Source organism: Ursus arctos, unplaced genomic scaffold, assembly GCF_023065955.2.
Source record: "Ursus arctos isolate Adak ecotype North America unplaced genomic scaffold, UrsArc2.0 scaffold_12, whole genome shotgun sequence".
NCBI lineage: Eukaryota > Metazoa > Chordata > Mammalia > Carnivora > Ursidae > Ursus > Ursus arctos.
Genome location: NW_026622786.1, coordinates 23,445,556 through 23,466,019, shown reverse-complemented (window position 1 = coordinate 23,466,019; position 20,464 = coordinate 23,445,556). Strand labels below are relative to the sequence as shown.

At 38.9% G+C, this 20,464-nt stretch overlaps 1 protein-coding gene across 2 annotated transcripts in view; it reads left to right on the top strand.

Annotated features, from left to right (window-relative positions):
- Nucleotides 1-872: 872 nt before the first annotated feature.
- Nucleotides 873-20,464, top strand: part of SLC35A3 (solute carrier family 35 member A3) — a 48,047-nt gene continuing 28,455 nt past the window's right edge. The window contains exon 1 of one of the 2 annotated variants that reach the window (XM_026497544.4): nt 873-1,290. In XM_026497544.4, coding sequence (XP_026353329.1) covers nt 1,084-1,290 — 207 coding nt within the window. In that variant the 5' untranslated portion in view covers nt 873-1,083. Of the gene's footprint in view, nt 1,291-1,568; nt 1,782-20,464 lie in introns of those variants that run through there. The other variant, XM_026497545.4, reaches the window with a different exon arrangement.

The following is a 20,464-nucleotide window of genomic DNA, read 5'->3' as shown; positions in this document are numbered from 1 at the left end:
TTAAAGCCAGTTATTTTTCTTTTTTTTTTTTTTTTAAGATTTTATTTATTTATGTGACAGACAGCCAGCGAGAGAGGGAACACAGCAGGGGAGTGGGAGAGGAAGAATCAGGCTCCCAGCGGAGGAGCCCGATGTGGGACTCGATCCCGATCCCGGATCGCCAGTATCACGCCCTGAGCCTAAGGCAGATGCTTAACGACTGCGCTACCCAGGCGCCCCAAAGCCAGTTACTTTTCTAACACAGTTATTTAATTTTATCTTCCTGCTCTCTGTCTCTGTGGAGGTAGTTTTACTCATGTGCAGTATAAACAGATGCAGGCTTCCTTTATAGCGGCATTGTGTTAAGAGGAAAGGGATAATCCTGCCCTACAATTTGATGATCAAACTGGACCTAGAATATTAAGTTTAGCTTGTCCATCATCAGAATGGGCTGCGGTGGTTGGAGGGTTTCCAATAGATATCAGAAGGCCTTCAAAAGGTAGTGCTGTGTAAGGGAAGCGTGAAGCCAGGAAGGGGTTAGTTCCTTAGGTCTCTGAGATCCTCTGGCCCTATCTGTCTCTTGTTGCTGTTGTTCCTCCCCCTCTCCTGATTAATAGCACTAAGAGAGCTTGGGCTCTCCTCAAAGTCAAGGTCTCGGCCAGGATGGGAGAAGTGGTCACTTCCAACTCAGCAAGCCTTCTTCTGGACTCCCGGCTGGCAGCGTGCACCTGGGCTAATGCCATTTTCAGGGACAGTAACAGCTATTCCTAGCAGTGGGGTTGTTTGTTTCCTGGATCCGCCTCTTCACTCGCTCTCAGGGTCCTTTGCCCCAAAGGACTTTGCCTTTCCTTTCGCGGTCGGACACCCTGGCACCCTGCACAACTGGACAGCCCCGCAGAAGCCCGAGGCGGGAGCCACTCCGTCTGACTCTTCCACCCCGCACACATCTAGCGGGAGCCAGTGCCCCCGGCGGCGACGCGACCGTGAAGCCTATACCGGGGGCTGCCCACCGAGCCGCCTGGGTGCCTCGCCTTCGGGACAGAGCTGGCAAGCGCCAAGCTGGGTCCGCCAGAGCCGAGCCGGGAACGGCGTTTGCCCGGGCCGATGCGGAAGCCGGAGCATTTGGGGGACGGGACCGCGGGAACCCGGAAACGCCTGGGCCGCACCAGGCTCGCGGCGGCGAAGGCGGCTGGAGCCGGCGGCTCAGCGCGTCAGGGGTCGCGGGGGACCCAGCGGGCTGGACAGCCTGGGGCGCCGGGCGGAGCTGAGTCGCCGCCCAGGGTGCGCGCAGCCGGTGGAGCTGCGCGGGAGGTGAGCGTGGGGCGCCCCCGGGGGGAGGCGGGCGTAGGGCAGCAGGCTGCTGCAGCGGCCGGCGGGGGCGCGGGAGGCTGCCGGGGGGGCCGTGCAGCTCCGGGAGGAGGAGGAGGAGGAGGAAAAGGTGTGCGGGGCCTGATGGAAAGTCGGTCGGAGTGAAGGGGACGGGGTCGAGCTAAGCACGGGTGGGAGCGGATGAAGTGACACGTTGTACCTCCGAGGGACGACGTGCGGAATGTGCTGGGTGGAGGAGGAAAAGGGCCCGAGGAAAGGGGTGTGTCAAGCTACTGAAAACGGCGCTGTGTGCCTTCGAGCCTGGGGCGTGCGGAGCCCAGTGGCCGGCGGCCGCGGCCGACCGTCGTTCCTCCGGTGAGCGTCCCATGAGCTCCGGCTCCGAGGGTAACCCTGTGGTAGGCGCCGATCCACCGGACGAGGAGCTTGCGCTCAAGAAGCCGCAGGGACTTCAAGAGATGGAAGGGCTGACCTCGGTAAGGCTAGTGCATAGGCAGGGGCTGTCCGAAGCGAGGTGAGATTCCTATCAGCACAGGTGTGTGCGCGCGTGCGTATGTTGGGGGAAGGGTTCTGAGTGTTGAGGAAGGGAGGATTTTAATAGCATTTATTTAGGCAACTAACCACCTTTCAGGAACGCTGGTTCAAATGAATTAAAGAGTGATATTGAATGTTGAAATGGGCCTTGCTTAGCCAACCACTTACATTTCATTACTTTATAGTAGAAAGACTGAATCTTTTATTATGTTCTGTTACACGTAGTATTTGAAAATGGAATCAAGAGTTTTTCAATCAACATTCAACTTTGATAGTTAAAGATGAAATTCGGTAGTTTCTCACTTGGTGCTCTTATTTTCATTGGTAAACTCAGGTTGTTTCCTTTAAGGGAATGACTTTTAAGTTTACATTAATGGGCCTAACATTTCCTACCTAACATTTCCACCTAAGTGTAGATTCTACTTACTCAGCGTCTCAGTTTGCTTCTCCCCTTTTTCATTCCCTGCTACCTGCATGCTAAATGTGGCACTTCTCTCCTCTTATTTACACTTAACAGTGGCTTCCAAACTGGACTTGTTTCCCTCAATCTGTCCCCCTTCCAGTCACTCCCCTCCGTACTGCTTCTTAAAGATAGAGAGCTTATGCAGTCCCTGGTCACTCTTCCTCAGAAATACCCTGTGACCCTCTATTGGTTCCAAAATACATTTAAAATTATTTAGGGTGCCATTCAAAACCTTTCAGAATTGCAGCTGTCCATAGCTCCAATCAGATCAATATGTCCCTTTCATTTTTTTTAATTACTTCATCCCACATAATCCTTTTTTTTTTTAAAAAGCTAAACTGCAGTAGTTACTTGGAAATGTTATTTCTGAACATGCTCTATGCCTACCTGCCTTGGTTTTTGCTTGCATCCTTTCTTCTACAAGGATCTTCCTTACCATCTTTGTAGAGAGTCTACTTATTCTTTTTTTTTTTTAAGATTTTATTTATTTATTTGACAGAGACAGAGATAGAGAGTGTGTGTACACAAGCATGGGGAGCAGCAGGCCAAGGGAGAGGGAGAAGGAGGCTCCCCGCTGAGCAAGGAGCCCTACGTGGGGCTTGGGGCTCAATCCCAGGACACCCCCCCATCATGGCCTGAGCCCAAGGCAGATGCCTAACCCATGGAGCCACCCAGGCTGTGATTCTACTTATTCTTTAATGCCTTAAATACCACCTTCTTTTTAAAAAATGTTTCTTATTAAGATACAATTGACATATAACATTGTATTAGTTTCAGGTTTACAACATAATGATTCGATATTTGTATATATTGCAGAATGATCGCCACAATAAGTCTAGTTAAAGTTCATCACCCCACATAGTAAACACACTTTTTTCTTCTGATAAGACCTTTTAAAATCTCCTCTCTTAGTAACTTTTAATGATAGTATTATTAACTATAGTCACCATGCTGTACAGTATCCCTAGGACTTACTTATTTTATTTATAATTGGAAGTCAACACCTTCTTATAAAGCTTTCTGAATTCTACCATTAGTACAAAATATTCTTTTTCTCTTGGGTGCTAAGCTTTATAATTTTATACTATTTATTTACATTTTACTATGGATGAGGAATTTATACTACCTCAAAGATTTATTACTAGGATCAAACATGGAACAGAAAGGCAAATTCAAATATAAGATAATTAATAAAAATCCAAAATAAGGTTACACCACCACACAAGAATTAATCCTTGTCTCCAGGATCACTTGTATTTCAACTTGTATCCAGTTGTCCAGCTTCAGCTTACAGGGCTTTAGCAAAAGGACAGTTTTTGGTCTTAGTGATTCCAAGTTGGAAGGCTGGGAAAAAGTTGGAAATGTTAGTTTGAACAGTGATAGCCAGTTATTGGAGGAAACTAGAGGAATTCAGGATCCAGTCCAGTTTATAGGTAGATAACAAAACCTCAGGGACAATAAACAGGTCTAGAATCTGATCTGCACAATAGTGTGCTACTGAAACATAATTTTTTTTTCTCTACAGTCATCTCCATTTCTACCAGAGATAAACACGGTAAGACTGATTTGCATGTAAAATCAGTCTAGTTTCATTAAACTTGGCTTGATTATTTATGTAAGAATAGTGATTAACCATATAGGCTCTTTTAAAGTCTGCCTTGCTGGAACTTTTCAGAAGCAATCTCCAAGTGGACTTTTTTTTTTTTTTTTAAAGATTTTATTTATTTATGTGACAGAGATAGAGACAGCCAGCGAGAGAGGGAACACAGCAGGGGAGTGGGAGAGGAAGAAGCAGGCTCCCAGCGGAGGAGCCCGATGTGGGACTCGTTCCCGGAACACTGGGATCATGCCCTGAGCCGAAGGCAGACGCTTAACGACTGTGCTACCCAGGTGCCCCTCCAAGTGGACTTCTAAAAGCTTCTCAAGGCTAGGAAGCCAAGCTAAGGACTCACCATCAGACTTTGCCTCCAATACCTTTAGATTTGGGTGAATTCCTGTCTTCTCTCTCCTAGAGGTCCCTAGGAGATCCTGAGGTTCTTGGGCCTGCCAGGAATTGACCTTCCTTACCCCCCTGATAAGACTGAGAATCCTGAAAGCAAGAAGGGGCTTTATTGGCTCTATAAAGTCAATCTTAGTTTCTTAAAGTTGTCTGGTCATATCTGATATTGTACCCATCCTTCTCAAATGTGACATTCCAGTCAAAACTTTGGCAGTACAGCCAGTGTTTCCAGTTGTGTCTTGTTACAGGAGAACAGATTCATATTGAACTTATGCAAATAACTACATAGCCATGAAACAAAAGATACTAAGGGTTTGTGAATTCTGGAGGAATTAGGTAAGGAGAAAAAGATAAATGTTTCAATTTTGTTTACAAAGGTATCCTTTACCAAATTGTTTTAAGTCATAGAAAGCTTAAGAGAACAGGTTTCCTTAAATCTTTTATTTTTTTGTTTTTCAAAGATTTTATGTATTTGTTTGACACAGAGAGCAGGGGCAGGGGAGAGGAAGAAGCAGGCTCTTGGTTGAGCAGAGAGCCCAACTGGGGGCTCAATCCCAGGACCCTGAGATCACAACCTGAGCTGAAGGCAGATGCTTAACTGGCTGACCACCCAGGCACCTCTTTCTTAAACCTTTTAAACAAAATGTTAAGGAACCAGCAGTGTTTCAAATAAAAACTCAAATTATAATCATCCTCATCAGTTTATTCAGTCCCATTTAATTCTTGTTTTGCTTGATCTTGGGTTAGTAGTTTTATGAATCCCTCAGTTTTTTTTCCATGGAATTCTGAAAATTCTTACCCAGTTCAATGATATGATCTTAAAGTTGTCAGAAACCTGTATTCTAGAGTACTTGTCAGAATTCTTTCTATGAATCTTTTTGAAGACAAGCATTTTTGGATCATAGCAGCTTGGAAAAGCGTTCATGAAACATTAGTATAAAAAAATAACTGTAAACGACAAAAGACTTAAAATGGCCATGGTTAAAGATCTGATGAGAGTTCATTCTAATGCAGTTGACAAGGATATTTGGTTATTTCTGTGACACGTATTTTAAGATGATAACTAGAATTATGACTGATGACATTATACAGGGATATATCAGATTTTAAGAAATTTTATACAATTTCTGGAACACATATTAATAATATCCACCCATACAGATACAACCTACGAAGGTTAAACATCACTTCTCATTTAGCAAGTCTTTCTGTATAATTTGGCATATCAAGTAAACCTAATTAGTTTGACAGCTCTCTTTTTATAAGGAGAGAGAACAAATCTTTTGAGATGTTTCAGGGACCCTCGGGAACAAATCAGAGTTCCAGGTCCAAAAGACTTCATTTAGGATTTGACTTTCGGGAATTTTGCCAAACATATTAAGAGGTTTTAAAACACATGATTAAATAGGATCATAGGTCCTGGGTAACAATCCTTTTAACCAAGGTGACAAAAACATTGAAAGTAGGGGCGCCTGAGTAGCACAGTCGTTAAACGTCTGCCTTTGGCTCAGGGCATGATCCCAGCGATCTGGGATCGAGCCCCACATCGGGCTCCTCTGCTGGGAGCCTGCTTCTTCCTCTCCCATTCCCCCTGCTTGTGTTCCCTCTCTCGCTGGCTGTCTCTCTGTCGAATGAATAAATAAAATCTTAAAAAAAAAACCAAACAAACATTGAAAGTAAGTACTGAGAGTTACATAGTTATATATATATATATATATATATATATATATACACACACACACACACATATATATATATATATATACTTGCTAAAAGAGCTAAAGTTTCATGTGTGTGTATATATATTAGCTCTTTTAGTAGAGAAGACTGTTTTCTTAAGTAATCAAAGACCTGATAAAATGGGAAGCACAGGATGTTATTTTGATAAAACACAGAATCTTTGTTTTCTAGGCAGGTTACTTAAAAAGTAAAGGAAAACCTTTTACAATCTTATCAAGAGTAGACTTACAGTCCAAGAAAACTTTGTTCTTTAAGGAGAAACAAGACTCAGTTATAGGGCGCCTGGGTGACTCAGTCGGTTAAGCGTCTGCCTTCGGGTTAGGTCATGATCGTGGGGTCCTGAGATCCAGCCAGTGTCAGGCTCCCTGCTCAGTGGGGAGTCTGCTTCTCCCTCTCCCTCTGCTTCTCTTTCTCTCTGTCAAATAAATAAACTCTTTTTTTAAAAAAGACTCAATTCCATTTTTACATGAATGTACTTTTGATATTAAGGCTTGTTTTTATAACCCTTATAATTAATGCATTCAATTTTAGCCACTTGACCACTCAAAATAAGTTTCTTCTCTCTCTCTTCCCAGCTTTCTGTATCTATTTAGTTTTTGTCTTTTGTTTTGCTCTTTCTCATTTTGGAACAACCAATTATCCTACTTTAGGACAAAATTACTCCTTTTTTTTTCCCCTTGACAAAACCTAACTCCGTATCTCATAGTTTTTCATACTAGAACACATCTACTTCCCTTGTATACAGAGTTCCCCCCCTTATTTCTAATATTTCAATTACATATATTAATTAGAATTCTTAAGTCTTAGAAACCTTAGTTCTAGTGAAAACTAGGAAGTAAGTAATTGTGAAATGTTTGTCATACACCAACATTCTGGTTAACTCAGAGAGTGCACTACAACCACCCCCTCTTTTTTTTTTTTTTTTTTTTTTTTAAGTAATCTCCACACCCAGTGTGGGGCTCGAACTTACAACCCGAAGTTCAAGAGTCACATGCTCTACTGACTGAGCCAGTCAGGTGCCCCCACATTAACATTGGCAAATTTATGAATACTTCATTGCCTAATTTCTACAGATACATACTTCTTCATGGTCCAGTTTTTTCAATATGGCACAAAACATGTTTACGAACAGACCCAAATATCTCTGGTTGCTTTTTTTTTTTTTTTTGGTGCAAAATGGTGGCTTTATTAAACACGGGGATAGGACCCATGGGCAGAAAGAGCTGCTGCTGCTTGGTTGGTTTGTTATAAGAGGCCAAAAATAGATTAACTCACATTCAGTAATTAATGTTTCAGTATTTTGCCCTATGTGGAATGATACATATATTCACTGAATATCCATCATTTAACTTGACTTCGCAAAACTGTAAGGACATGAGTTACCAAAAAGATTTGGGAACTATTTCAAGCAGACATATTATAAAAAATAATTATTGTTGAAAAGTTCATTTATGAATTTTATTTATTTATTTATTTGACAGAGAGAGACAGCGAGAGAGGGAACACAAGCAGGGAGGAGTTGGAGAGGGAGAAGCAGGCTTCTCGCTGAGCAGGGAGCCTGACTCTGGGCTCCATCGCAGGACTCTGGGATCATGACCTGAGCCTAAGGCAGATGCCCAATGACTGAGCCACCCAGGCGCCCCAAATTTTTATATTTAAAATTTTTTTTACATTTAAACTTTTACATTTATTTAATTCACTTGTTTTAAGCAAATACGTTTTGATTACTCATGAAGATTTCATGAGACATTACGCAGCTAGCCATCTTACTATTTTTCTTGCTGACAGATTTTATAATATAGAAATAATGCGTGCTTATTTGACTTGTAAATTCAGGTAGAAAAGCCGTATGTCTCCATTATATTTAATGCTGACAACTTTGGAGATATATCCATTTTTTTGTTTGTTTTTTATTGTTGTTCTTGTTGTTTTAGCTAAACCAACAATATTCTCATTTGCCAAAGATTACCTGAGTCATGTGAACTTAAAAACATTTGTGTTAGTTTCTGTATTTCTCTCAGAGTATATTAAATTAATATAGTACTCCTTTTTCCATAACTTAATTAAATTGAACTCTTTTACAAGCAACTTTTGGCAAGACCATCTAGAAGTAGAAAAATATCACACATCTAAAACATACAGACAAACAGAAACAAGATCTTAGAGCTTTTTAAAAAATTCTTAGCCATGTGTCAGGTACAATAATAGAAAACTCACTAGTTTATATAAAAGAACAGTTGGATCCAAATTGTGTTTCTGGCAGATGGAATAAGATAAGGTTATCTGCTCAGATGACTAAACCTTTTTACCAATATTTGTTGAAAAGACTTTTTTCCCCAAGTATTTATTTCAGTAATCTCTACACCCAACATGGGGCTTGAACTTATGACCCTGAGATCAAGAGTCACACACTTCTCTGACTGAGCCAGCCAGGTGCCCTGAGAAGACTTTTATTTAAGATTGTTCATTTGCCCAGTATTCAAATAGCTCCCTTTCCATTTTCAGTGTCAGGGTAGTTGTCTCTAACTGTCATAGAGCACCTGATGGAGGATAGGGGGCTTAAAGTTCAAGTAACTTTGGACATCTGAGGGCCGAAGTGGGAAGGGAGAAGTCTTGCAGGGGTGGACCGAGGCATGGAGGAGATAGGGGCCTGAAGGATTCAAGGGAACTGAATGGAAGATTGAAGTTGGCTATAGGAGGAAGAAGGAGCAGAAGCAATGGGAAGGGAGAGAGGTCTTAGAGGAGCCAGTTTGGGAAGAACTTAGATTTCCCAAAGAAGCCAGTGAAGTTCTAGATTATCCTCAGCAAAATCATGCCAACAGGGAGATAGAGTTGGCAGAGAATATAGCCAGCAGGGGTTCAAGAAGAGGATTTCAATGGACTGAAAAGTTCCCATGGGAAGAATAAGATGAAATAGAACAGAGAGGCCTTAAAAAACAAATAGCTCCCATCAAGTTGCAAATACCAGCTTCCAATTAAACTAACTTGACCATAGAGCTCCTTTAAAAAATCCTTTAAAATGCCTTATTATCAGGTTTCAGCTGGGACAAACAGTAAATATCACTGGCAGTACAGAACTCCTTTTTAAAAATATTTTTTCAAAAAATTTTTTTCTTTTTTTTTTTAAAACCAAAGGTAAACCTATAGAGTAACTCAAAACCAAAACCAATAAACCTTTTCTGACTTAACTGTGATGCAGGAGACATCCTCAGAAAAGGTAGAAAAGATTCAGCCCTTCCAAGGTCCAGAACCACTACTAAGGATAGCCAAAAGAAAGAGACAACATGTCCCCATTTCATCCCAACCCCCCACAACTGGCAACAGTCAGTAGGATGCTAGCTTCCAAAAGCTAGCTTCCAATGTGCAACCCACATTTCTGTCCAGCTTCTATTCTATATTCTGTATTTTTATATTTTCTTTTTCTTTTTTTTTTTTTAAGATTTTTATTTATTTATTCGACAGAGATAGAGACAGCCAGTGAGAAAGGGAACACAAGCAGGGGGAGTGGGAGAGGAAGAAGCAGGCTCCTAGCGGAGGAGCCTGATGTGGGGCTCGATCCCACAACGCCGAGATCACGCCCTGAGCCGAAGGCAGAGGCTTAACCGCTGTGCCACCCAGGCGCCCCTGTATTTTTATATTTTCTTACTCCATGTTTTTATGACTCGCTAACCTGATGGTTGAGCCACTTGCACACCCAAGAACGAATAACCCTCATGCCCCAGGCAGGCAGAAAGCCAAGCCAAATTTTTAAGGCACAAAATGAGACAAATAGGGAAGTAATAGCTGCACTTTGGGAGGCAAGGATCAGTAACTAGCGGGTACCCCAAAATCAAATTCCCAAGAATCTTAATTCAGAGAACTAATACTTACAAATGTTTTTCTTCTGCTAATCTGATTTCCGGAAAAGAAGGGACAGTATGAAATTTTACCTTCTTCTCTTAACTGGGCATTACAGACAGATCAAGGAGAGCTGATTTGGTAAGAATTCTTACCCATCTCTGGCTTCTGCCAGTTCTTCGGGGTCCCATCTGCGAGCTCTAGAGTGCGCAGGGTATCTCAGCAATCCCATCCTTTGTCACCAGAAACTGTAGGAGAAGAAAATAATTTTCTCTCTGATCTTCTGAGTTCCTAGCCAAAGCCCTTATAATAAAAGACAGATTAACAAGAGAAAAACAGAGGCTTATTAACATATGTTCTCCATGTATACAAGGTACACACTCAGAGGAAGTGAGTAACTCAAAGGAGTAGCTTTAGAATTCAGGATTAAATATATTCTGAGAGGGAGAAGGGAAGGGAAATGTAGGCCTCTTAGGGGAAAAGAAGCGATTTTTAGGAAATATGAATGGACCCTTAGAAGAATAGATTAAGAGGTAAGATAGTTTGTAGCAAGGTTTATCTGGGTATAGTGTTAACTTCTAATCTGCTCTTCTGTAGTGAGTCAGTCCTTCCTGGTTGATGAAAATCCTCTGGGGAGGGGATTTATGACAACTGAGTTGATTGTAGAGGATTTATTTTTAGGCATAAAAGGGAGGTTTGGGGAAAGCCTCCCCTGCATTTGCTGTTTTTTAAGTACCTACAGCTCGAAATAACTAATATGCGAAAGTGGCGTATTTTGCAAGTGGCATATTCTATTTCCTTTTACCCCAATTTTATAGATGAGAATAATAAAGGTCAGACAGGTCAAATAATTGGCCCTAGGTTCTACATACACTCTTTACGCTGCTCCAGTTATATTTGATATGGTTATAATTTGTATTCTCAGATGTGTCTTTTTTTTTTTTTTAAAGATTTTATTTAGTCTGCTTGAAACTTAGGAAAACTTCACTGAGAGCAGACTTGTATTTTGATACAAGATGAGAGATTCTACAGGTAAAGAAGAGGAAAGAAAATTTATAATTAAAAAAAATTTTATTTTTAAATTAGGCTCCAAGCCCAGCTTGGAGCTTGAATGCACGACCCTGTGATCAAGACCTGAACTGAGATCAAGAGTTGGACGTTTAACTGACTGAGCAACCCAGGTGCCCCAAGGAAAGAGTATTTTTTTAAAAAGGGGTATTTCTTCAAAGAATGCATGAAGAAAAATTGTTTGAGACAGGTCATAGTTTATGGCAGAGAATTTAGGTTGGGGTCAGATTGTGAGGGACTGTTTTATGTGAGTTTATATCTTCAATGGGTAGGGAGTTAGTTAAACTTTACAAAAAGAGAAGGAATGTGATCAGATCTACATTTTAGTAAGATAATCAGCTTTTTGGAGGTTAGAGTTGTGAGAATCTGAAGGCTGTCCCATCCGTTGGGAGGCAGAATGACAGGAGACTTGAACAGTAAATACTGAACAGGCATAATTGAAATGTAATAATCAGTGTAGTTTATGAGTTTATGTAGCCGGGGAGTGGTGGCAGTTTCCTGTTTAGAAAGGGTGGTGGTTAAACCAAAAAAAAAAAAAACCAACCACTACATAGCATTTGAATTCTAACAGTGGAATTTTGTCCTTAGGGGAGGGTGGCAATCTTCCATTAATTACGCAAGCACAGTTAGTAGCTAGAGTTCAAAAAATTTTTTGTCCTTGACAATCTGTTAGACCATAAATCCATAAGTACCAGCTAATTCTATATGTTCTATTAAGTTTTAGATAAATTATTTTAAACATTTTTCTAGAATGTTTACCATTTGTGAGTGCTACAGAGAAAAACATCTTGGGATGCCTGGGTGTTTCAGTTGATTGAGCGTCTGCCTTCCGATCAGGTCTTGTTCCTAGGATCATGATCCCAGGGTTCTGGGATCGAGAGTGCCGCCTGGGCAGGCTCCTTGCTCATCAGAGAGCTTGCTCTCCCTCTGCCTGCCACTCCCCCTGCTTGTGTGCGCTCCCTAGCTCTCTGACAAATTAAAACGAAACCTTTAAAAAAAAAAAAAAAAGGAAAACATCATAAGGCCCCTGATTTTTCAGGTTTATCCTCAGGCTGAATTAAATAAATAGCTAAACATTATTCCTAATTATCCTGGTATATTTTAATTCTTAAACATTTGAAAAAATGCTAGAACCCTGTTACTAATGTTAGTACTTGGGGAACAACACTATCTTATAGAATGATTGTATTATGTTTGACTTTCTGCATATAGATAGGTATGTTTTAGATAGCATGTTTTGACACACATAGTACACCTCAAACTGTGCAATAAATCATATTTAAAGGAGTCGATTTGGGGTACCTGGGTGGCTCAGTCGGTTAAACGTCTGTCTTCAGCTCAGGTCATGATCCCAGGGTCCTGGGATCCAGCCCCACATGGGGCTCTCTGCTCTGCAGGGATCCTGCTTGTGCATGCTCTCTGTCTCTCTGTCAAATAAGTAAATAAAGTCTTATAAAAAGAATAAAGGAGTCAATTTGAGCATAGTCTGGTGCGAACAGAAAATTTTAAATTGGAAATTGTTTTCTAGATTATAAACTCTATCTGATTACTGCTACTAATATTTTAGGTTATAAAAACAAAGACATGAATAAAAGTAGTAATAATCTGTACTTTCTTTTGCCTTTTATGTCCTTTAAAATAGCAAAGAAATTGATGTTTTCAAAAATAAGCATTAGTAGAATTACTTTGTAACATTGGTCAAGTCCTTACCTTCGCTATAGAAATGTTATTATTAACCATTTAGTTTTGTGAACCAAGTGGGTGGGCTTCAAATTTTCCATGACAGAACATCACTAGAGTGATATCTCACTTGCTTGGTATCCTTGATTTTTTTACTGAGTCTGGCATTTATTTTAAATAATATTTATTAAGCACAGCGCAAACTATGTGAAAGGAACTGTTGTATGCACTCTTCGGTGTAAGCCAGTTTTCTTGGTAACTGATTAATTCTTGTGAGTACGGAAAACTTAATTTTAACCATCTTCCTCCTAAACATTTTAAATGGTTTCTGCCTAGGTAGACATAGAATGTAGAACAATTAAATTTTAAAAATACAGATACTTGTATTGATTTCCTGTGGCTGCTATAACCAATTATCCCATATTAGTTGCTTAAATTAAGAGAAATATATTCTTCCAGAATTCTGGATGCCAGAAATCCAAAATCAGTATCACTAGGCTGATAATCAAAGTGTCAGCAGGGCTACCTGTGCTCCCTCTGGAGGCTCTAAGGAAAAATCAATTCTTTTCTCTTCCAGCTTCTGGTGGTTGCCCGTCTTCCTTGGTTTGTGGCTGTACCACTAGTCTGCAAGGCCAGCATCTTCACATCTCTCTCTGGATCCATCTTCACACTGTCTTCTCTTCTTGAATATTTGTGTTCTCCTTTTCTGTCTGTCTTTTATAAGGACACTTGTGTTGGTGTTTAGGGCCCATTTAGTTAATCCAGGATAATCTTCCCATCTCAAGATCCTTAACTTAATTTCATTTGCAAAATCCTCTTTCCCAAATAAAGTAACATTTACAGGTTCTGGGATTAGGACCTATATGTTTGGGGGCCATTATGTAGCCTACTACAATCCTCAGGCATATTCTAATGTCTGGACATGTGCTAGGATGGAGAGATTGTAAAAATGTGTAGAGTATAGGATTCTGGGACCCTATGAAATTGTAAACTCAATTTGCTTTTTTTTTTTTTTTTTTTAAGATTTTATACATTTATATGAAAGAAAGCAAGAGAACAGGAACAGGAGGAGAGGCAGAGGGAGAAGCAGACTCCCCGCTGAGCAGGGAGCCCAAAGCAGGGCTCAGTCCCCAGACCTGAGGATTATGACTTGAGGCAAAGGCAGACACTTAACCAACTGAGCCACCTAGGCGCCCTTCAGTTTGCTTTTTATTTCAAGCCCATGACAGGATCAGTTTTCAGATTTATTTTCTGGATTTGTTTCAGAAATACTGACTGTAGCTAAAAGAGATAAGTCGTTTTAGGGCAGTGATAGAAGCTTTCTGATACCTTACCTGGACCATGGGCTGTGAATTTAGGGTCTCAAGTTCATTATTTTCTTTCTCCAAGTTTTCTAGTTATTTTAAAAGCAACACTTGAACACCATTATATGCCAATTTCCAGTAAAATGTTTGTGGCAGCAACTCTTTGATCACCCAAAACCTAATGTCGATTGTAGGTATTTACAGGTGATAGTTTAAGTAATTTTTGCCTTAGCATGATGAACAACTACCAGTGTCTCCTTTACCACTGGTAATAGGGTCATTAATGGCCTTAAATCTACTCAGATCAGAAAACTGATTCCAAATTACTATCATTGTGGTTCTGTTACCCTAGAACCACATTTGGTACCAAACACTGTATCAGGGGTCAATAGAGAAACAGAACCCTTCAATATTATAGAATAAGGGATTTATGATAGGACTAAGACCTTTCACAGTTGTGGGAAAAGCAGGGGAAGTAAAGGTCTAAAAAGAGAGTGTTGGGGGGAAAAAAAGAGAGAGTGTTGGAGGATTACTGAAAAGTCACGAAAAGCAGCTGTCCTGAAAGACTAGTGTGAGTACACAAGTCAGAACTTTCAAAGGAATCTAAGAAGCAAGGCATGTCCTATAGCCAGAATAGGACCATGTAATGGAGCTGGTGGTAAGGTGTATAGAAAGCTGTCCCTCTCTGTGTAGCTGTCTTTTTCTGTCCACAGTCAAGAGTCAGGTGGAGAGCATGAGCCCGCTTCTGTGCAGCAGGCTCAGCAGTTGTGAGGAAGAGCTGACCTAGCTCGGGGAAGAGTGAGGATAACTGGAACCTAATTCTTTCTGTTTTACCACATTTAACCCTGAGTATTTTCTGAGAGTACTGGCTCTTGTGTCACTCTGTCTCCCAAGATTTGTGCAGACTTTGTGTTTAGCCAATTCTAACCTAGCACCATACAGAGTAAGGGACTTTGGGAAATATGTTTGAGTTTAACTAAGTTGACGAAGGTATCATTTTCCTATGATATTTTTCTCTTGCACCTTATGTCATAGCAGTTTACATACTTGTACTATTTCTTGAGTTGTTTGTGTCTTCCAAGTTACAGGATAAACTTCATGAAGAAACAGAACTATATTTGTCTCGTTCATCATTGTGTACTGAATTTTCATCACAATGCCTGAGCATTGTGTATTAAAAATGGATGACAAGTTGTGGAGAATCATAGGATACCTTTATTTTTCACTTCTGCCTTCAGTCTCCTTGGTCTTGAACATTTACTAATGGTTAGTGTCTGTGGACCCTACCTGGCTTTTATACTAGTTTCTATTCTCTTTAGAATAGCTTTAACTTTTTTTTTTTAAAGAATATCTTTAACTTCTGCCTTTAGCTGTAAGTGGAGGAAATGGCCATAGCAGAAAGCGGTAGAGCAACATAGCGCAGAGATGGGGAAATGGGAGGGTGAAGCACAACACATTCAAAGGGATCTTAGAGCTATACTTACTAGATCATTGTTTTCCAAATTACTGACATTATGTAGAGAGTACAATAATACCGAACAATTTTTAATCTAAAAATTAGAATGCAAATAGGTCTTATATTTGTATAGTTGAAGAAATATTTGAGTATTATCGATTTAACTGAATGGAAGAATGGAAATTCTGCAGTAGTGAAAGAACAAGTTAAAAATTGACGGTACTGTAATTTACATACAGGCGATATTTGCCTTATGTAAACAGACACCTGACACATTGAGGAAGAAAGGAAAGGAGAAACAATGAAAAGTTGTTTTACTTAGAATGTAATAGGAACCTGAGATAGTAAAGAGTTGAGTATTAAGTGTTACTGAGCAGGATTGTGCTTTGCACTTAAAACTGAACTAACTTAGTGGAAGTTATTTCTATCATAGAAACAAAATTGATTATACAGATAGTGTAAATTATCTTTGACTCGTTTTTCTTTCACTTTTATAAAAAATAAAATTTTTGGATTTTCCGCAAGGTTATTATTATGGATTTCAAGTATGACATATTGCTGTTACTTTTAGGAAATGCTGTGGCTACTTCTGAGGTAGTTTGAAAGGAAGATGTATAAATGCCAGTGTCAGAAGTAAAGGCAGTTGTGATGAATTTGTCATTATTTAGCATACAGTTATAGGTTGCAGTTTTAAAGTTTGGCATCATGGAAGACAGTGGGCAAAAAATTGCAACGGAGGTGAGTATTTTTGTATGTATTTATTTACTTTTTCTGTTCATTTACTTGGGAAAATCTTAAAAGATCTGCTTTTACCAGTAACTGTTTCTGAGTAGCATATAACGTGAACTGATATTTGCCTAGCACTTTGTAATTTGTGTGTTTTCGTATGTACTCTATTTAATGTCATTAACCTCTAGTAGATTATTATATTGTACTTAGGGAGTATATTTCAGAACTAGTGTTTATAAAATGTAAATATAACTTACTCTAAAAACTGTAAATTAAGAAATTTAGGCTTTTATTTTTACAGTTGAAGGAAAATTGATATGCAGAATTTCTTAGGTACTTAGTAGTCTTTAAGAATCTATGTAAATTTTATTACAGTTTAAAAACATTGACTATAAACATTTGGTCTTTGGAGACATATCAGCAAAATACAGATAGTCTTGTTTCAGTAGAGATATTGGGCTTCATATACAGTCCTAAAGATTATGCATATACTTTAGTAAGCTATTGGAATAAATCTGTAGCCAGACTGATTTTCAGATTTACCTACAAGGACCTATCTGTGTCTGAAAAGATGAGGAAAAATTATCAGTATATAATGTTTTGAGTATTTCAAAATTTAGTTAATGCATATCTAATGCAATTAATGATGGTATACACAACTCATTTCTCACTAATCCTAATTTGGGGGTAGAGGTAGTAGCAGTAGTGTACATTAATGATACATATACTTCATGTAATGTATATTTTTTAAACATTTTAAGCCCTTAAAACATTTGAGCATTTAAACTCAGAATTGACGTTGTAAAGCAAGAATCTTTAGAAGCTTTTTTTTTTTTTAAGATTTTATTTATTTGAGAGAGAGAGAGAGCATGAACAGAGGGGAGGGGCAGAAGCAGACTCCCCACTAAGCAGGGAGCCTGATGTGGGGCTCAATCCCAGCCCCACATGGGATCATGACCTGAGCTGGAGGCAGACGGTTAACTGACTGAGCCACCCAGGTGCCCCAGGAAATTTAAAAAATTTTTAATTTAAATTTTTAAAAGGAAAAGGATGCTAAATGTTTATCAGTAGGAGAATAGGTAAATAAAAGGTTCACTCATTTGATGAAACATCAGAATTGTTAAAAACAATGAGCCAGGTCTGTATATCAACATAGCTGGCAAAACAATGCTGAGTAGAATAAGGAAAATGCCGAATAATGGATACAGTTTGAGGCCATGGTAATGTAATTATGGCTTACAATTATGTTTATATATGTATGAGAAATTTTTAATAGTAGGCTAGAAATATGTATTCTAAACTTGTAATAGGTTCCTACTGGGGAAGGAGAAAGGAATAGGACTTAGAGTTTTGGCTTAAAGGGGACTTTGACTTTAGTTGTAATGTTTTATTCCATCACAAAAGGAAAGGTAAACAAATGTGACAAAATTGAGACATCAGTTCTGGGTGATGGAATCATGGATGTTATGTTCTTGGTACTTGATTGAATTTTAAAATTCCATTTTTTTTTCCCCTCAAGAAACATCTGTCTCTTAGGAAAAAGTGGAACTTTGTGATTACAAGACTTTATTTTCCATGTAACTAAGAAACCCAAAAGGTTGTTGAAAACTTTTAGGTGGAAGTGTGAAATGGTCTAGGTACTTTATTTCACCTTTGCTACTAAAGTCCTGGGGTTTAGGGATCTCCTAAAAGCTGAAATAAGAAAAAAATTATTGACAAAATCTATGCCAAAATATTATTAGATGTTTTTGGATAGTTGATTATGGTTCAGATTTTTACCAGTTAAAATAAGTTTTCTGGGCGCCTGGGTGGCTCAGTCATTAAGCGTCTGCCTTCGGCTCAGGGCGTGATCCCGGCGTTCTGGGATCGAGCCCCACATCAGGCTCCTCCGCTGGGAGTCTGCTTCTTCCTCTCCCACTCCCCCTGCTTGTGTTCCCTCTCTTGCAGGCTGTCTCTCTCTCTGTCAAATAAATAAATTAAATCTTTAAAAAAAAAATAAAATAAGTTTTCTGCATTTTTCTAAGAATATACTGCTTTTTAAAATGAAGTAATAAATGCTATCTTTAAAAAACAGAACAAAATAAAGAAAAGCCATCAGAATGAAATAGTGTCCTTTATTCTAGTGATCAAGAAGAATGCATTTTTCAGGTTTTAGCTATTAAATGAAAGTGGAACATCTAAGCATCCTTACTCCTCTGATCCTGTTATGAATCTGAGAGCCTCCCTGAACCCAAAGTGAGTTCAGGGAACTTAGTCACCAGGGACCTTAAAAAAACATGGGCAGTAATTTGTTGACTGGTCTTTAAGGCTTTTGGTAGTAAATTGAAAAAAGCTACATTTTTGAGAGAATTTAGCAGTTTCTTGTTGATTATTGGTTTGCAAGTTTCTTAGGAAATTTTAATGAAACAAAGAATAATATGGAAAAGTAGAGGATTAGCAATACCTGAAAGGATAAAAAAAGGGGAGTTAGGTGGCAAGAGAAGAAAATGTAGAAAGGACTAAAATTAAATCTTAAACATAAGATTTAGAGTTTGTGTTCCATGGTAATGAGAAAATATTGTACACTTTAAAATGAAGAAACAGTTTTAATCTTATAAATTATAGAAGTGGGGTAAATCTTTGATTTCATATTTATGGATTTGCTGTGAATTTATGATCTGTATTAGTTGAAAATATTTAGTTTTACCTGATTTGTATTCCAAAACCAAGCCATGTATTTGTATAATCTTAGAAATACTTGTATTTTTATTTTTTTCATTTTGAGTTTATACTTTCCTTATGCAGAACTGTGAATTAAATTGTAATTCTTTATAGTTGATCTAGTACGAATGATCATTTGTTTGTATATATTTTAGTTTTTAACTTTGTATTAGGAAAACAATCCAGTTCTTTCCTCCTGTGTGTCTCCTTTACTCCTCATAAAGAACACTGTTCACTTCTGACATTTCTGGTCTCTAAATGTTGGGGAGGAGGTATGGTTTCCTCCCACCAAGCAATTCCCTGTGACACCAGCTCGGTATCCTATAGTTTAACTCAGTTAGGACACTGTCTACCTGCAGATAGTGTCAGATCCCACGGGTTAGGGGCTCAGTCCCATAAGACTGCTCCCACCCTACTTAAGATCCAGTTGCAAGTAGTAGGTCACCAAATTACCCACAACTCTGTCTGGTTTGGCTACAAATTGAGAGGTTCCCACCTTCCCCTCCTCAAGTTGGATTAATTTGCTAGAGTGCCTCATAGAACTCTTTCTTACATAAGTTTATTAAAGGATATGATGAAGGATAGAAATGAACAATTAGATGAAGAGATATATAAACACAGGGTCTAGGAGGGTCCTGAGCACAGGAGCTTCTGTCCCTGTGGAGTTGGGACGTGTCATCCTCATGGTGTGTGTGGCTTGTTATCCTGAAAGCTCTCTGAACTTCATAGTAGTGGAATTTTTATGGAGTTCTCATCAGTAGGCATGATCAACTGATCAGGCAGGAAGTTACAAGGGTTTCAGGAGCCCTGTGTCAGGAGGTAGGGGCAGAGACCAATATATATTTTTTCTTTTATCTCACATACTTAAATACATTGTTTAGAGACTGTTGACTGTATTAATAATTAAGAATTGAATTACCAAGGTGAATGTGTTGGTGTTGTATATGCTTGGAAATGGAAAAGCAAAATAGTAAAAATAGTATATCCTGGTTTAGAATCTGACCTTTAAAATTTCATTTGACAGGAAAGTAGAGCATTGCTGTTTTAACAGGTACATTATGATCTTAGCTGCACAGAATAAACAAAAGACTTCCTTGAATAGATTTTCCAGGAGAAACAGGTGCCTATGCCAAATGTAGATTGCTGGCAACTTGCTCTCCTTCCATACAGAGATAAAGGCCACCAGGATATCCTCTGGAATTCTATAGTAGCATAAAGTGAGAGCTAGCAAACCTGATATTTAACTATATATTTCCCAGTAGTAGTTAAATGACCTTGAACAAATCATCTAACTTCTCTGTTCACTATTTTCTTCATTTTAAAATGAAGATATTTATACTAGATGATTTCTAAAACATCTTCTACCTCTAAAATGCTGTAATTTTATTTCACATTAGGACTCTTGCTAATGCAGATTTACAAAAGTGAGATGGTTGATACATAAGTCTATGTATTTTTTCCTCTAAGCTTGATCCTTTTTATATGTGACCAGAAAGACTATATTATTCAAATTTTTCTCTCTGAAATTCAGATGAAGGGCTTAAGGTAATTTTTTCAATCATTCTTTTTCATCACTAAAAATTTTATCCTTATATTGATGGTGTTACATTGTTTGATTTTGGAGCATATTCAGTCAGAGAATTGCTAAA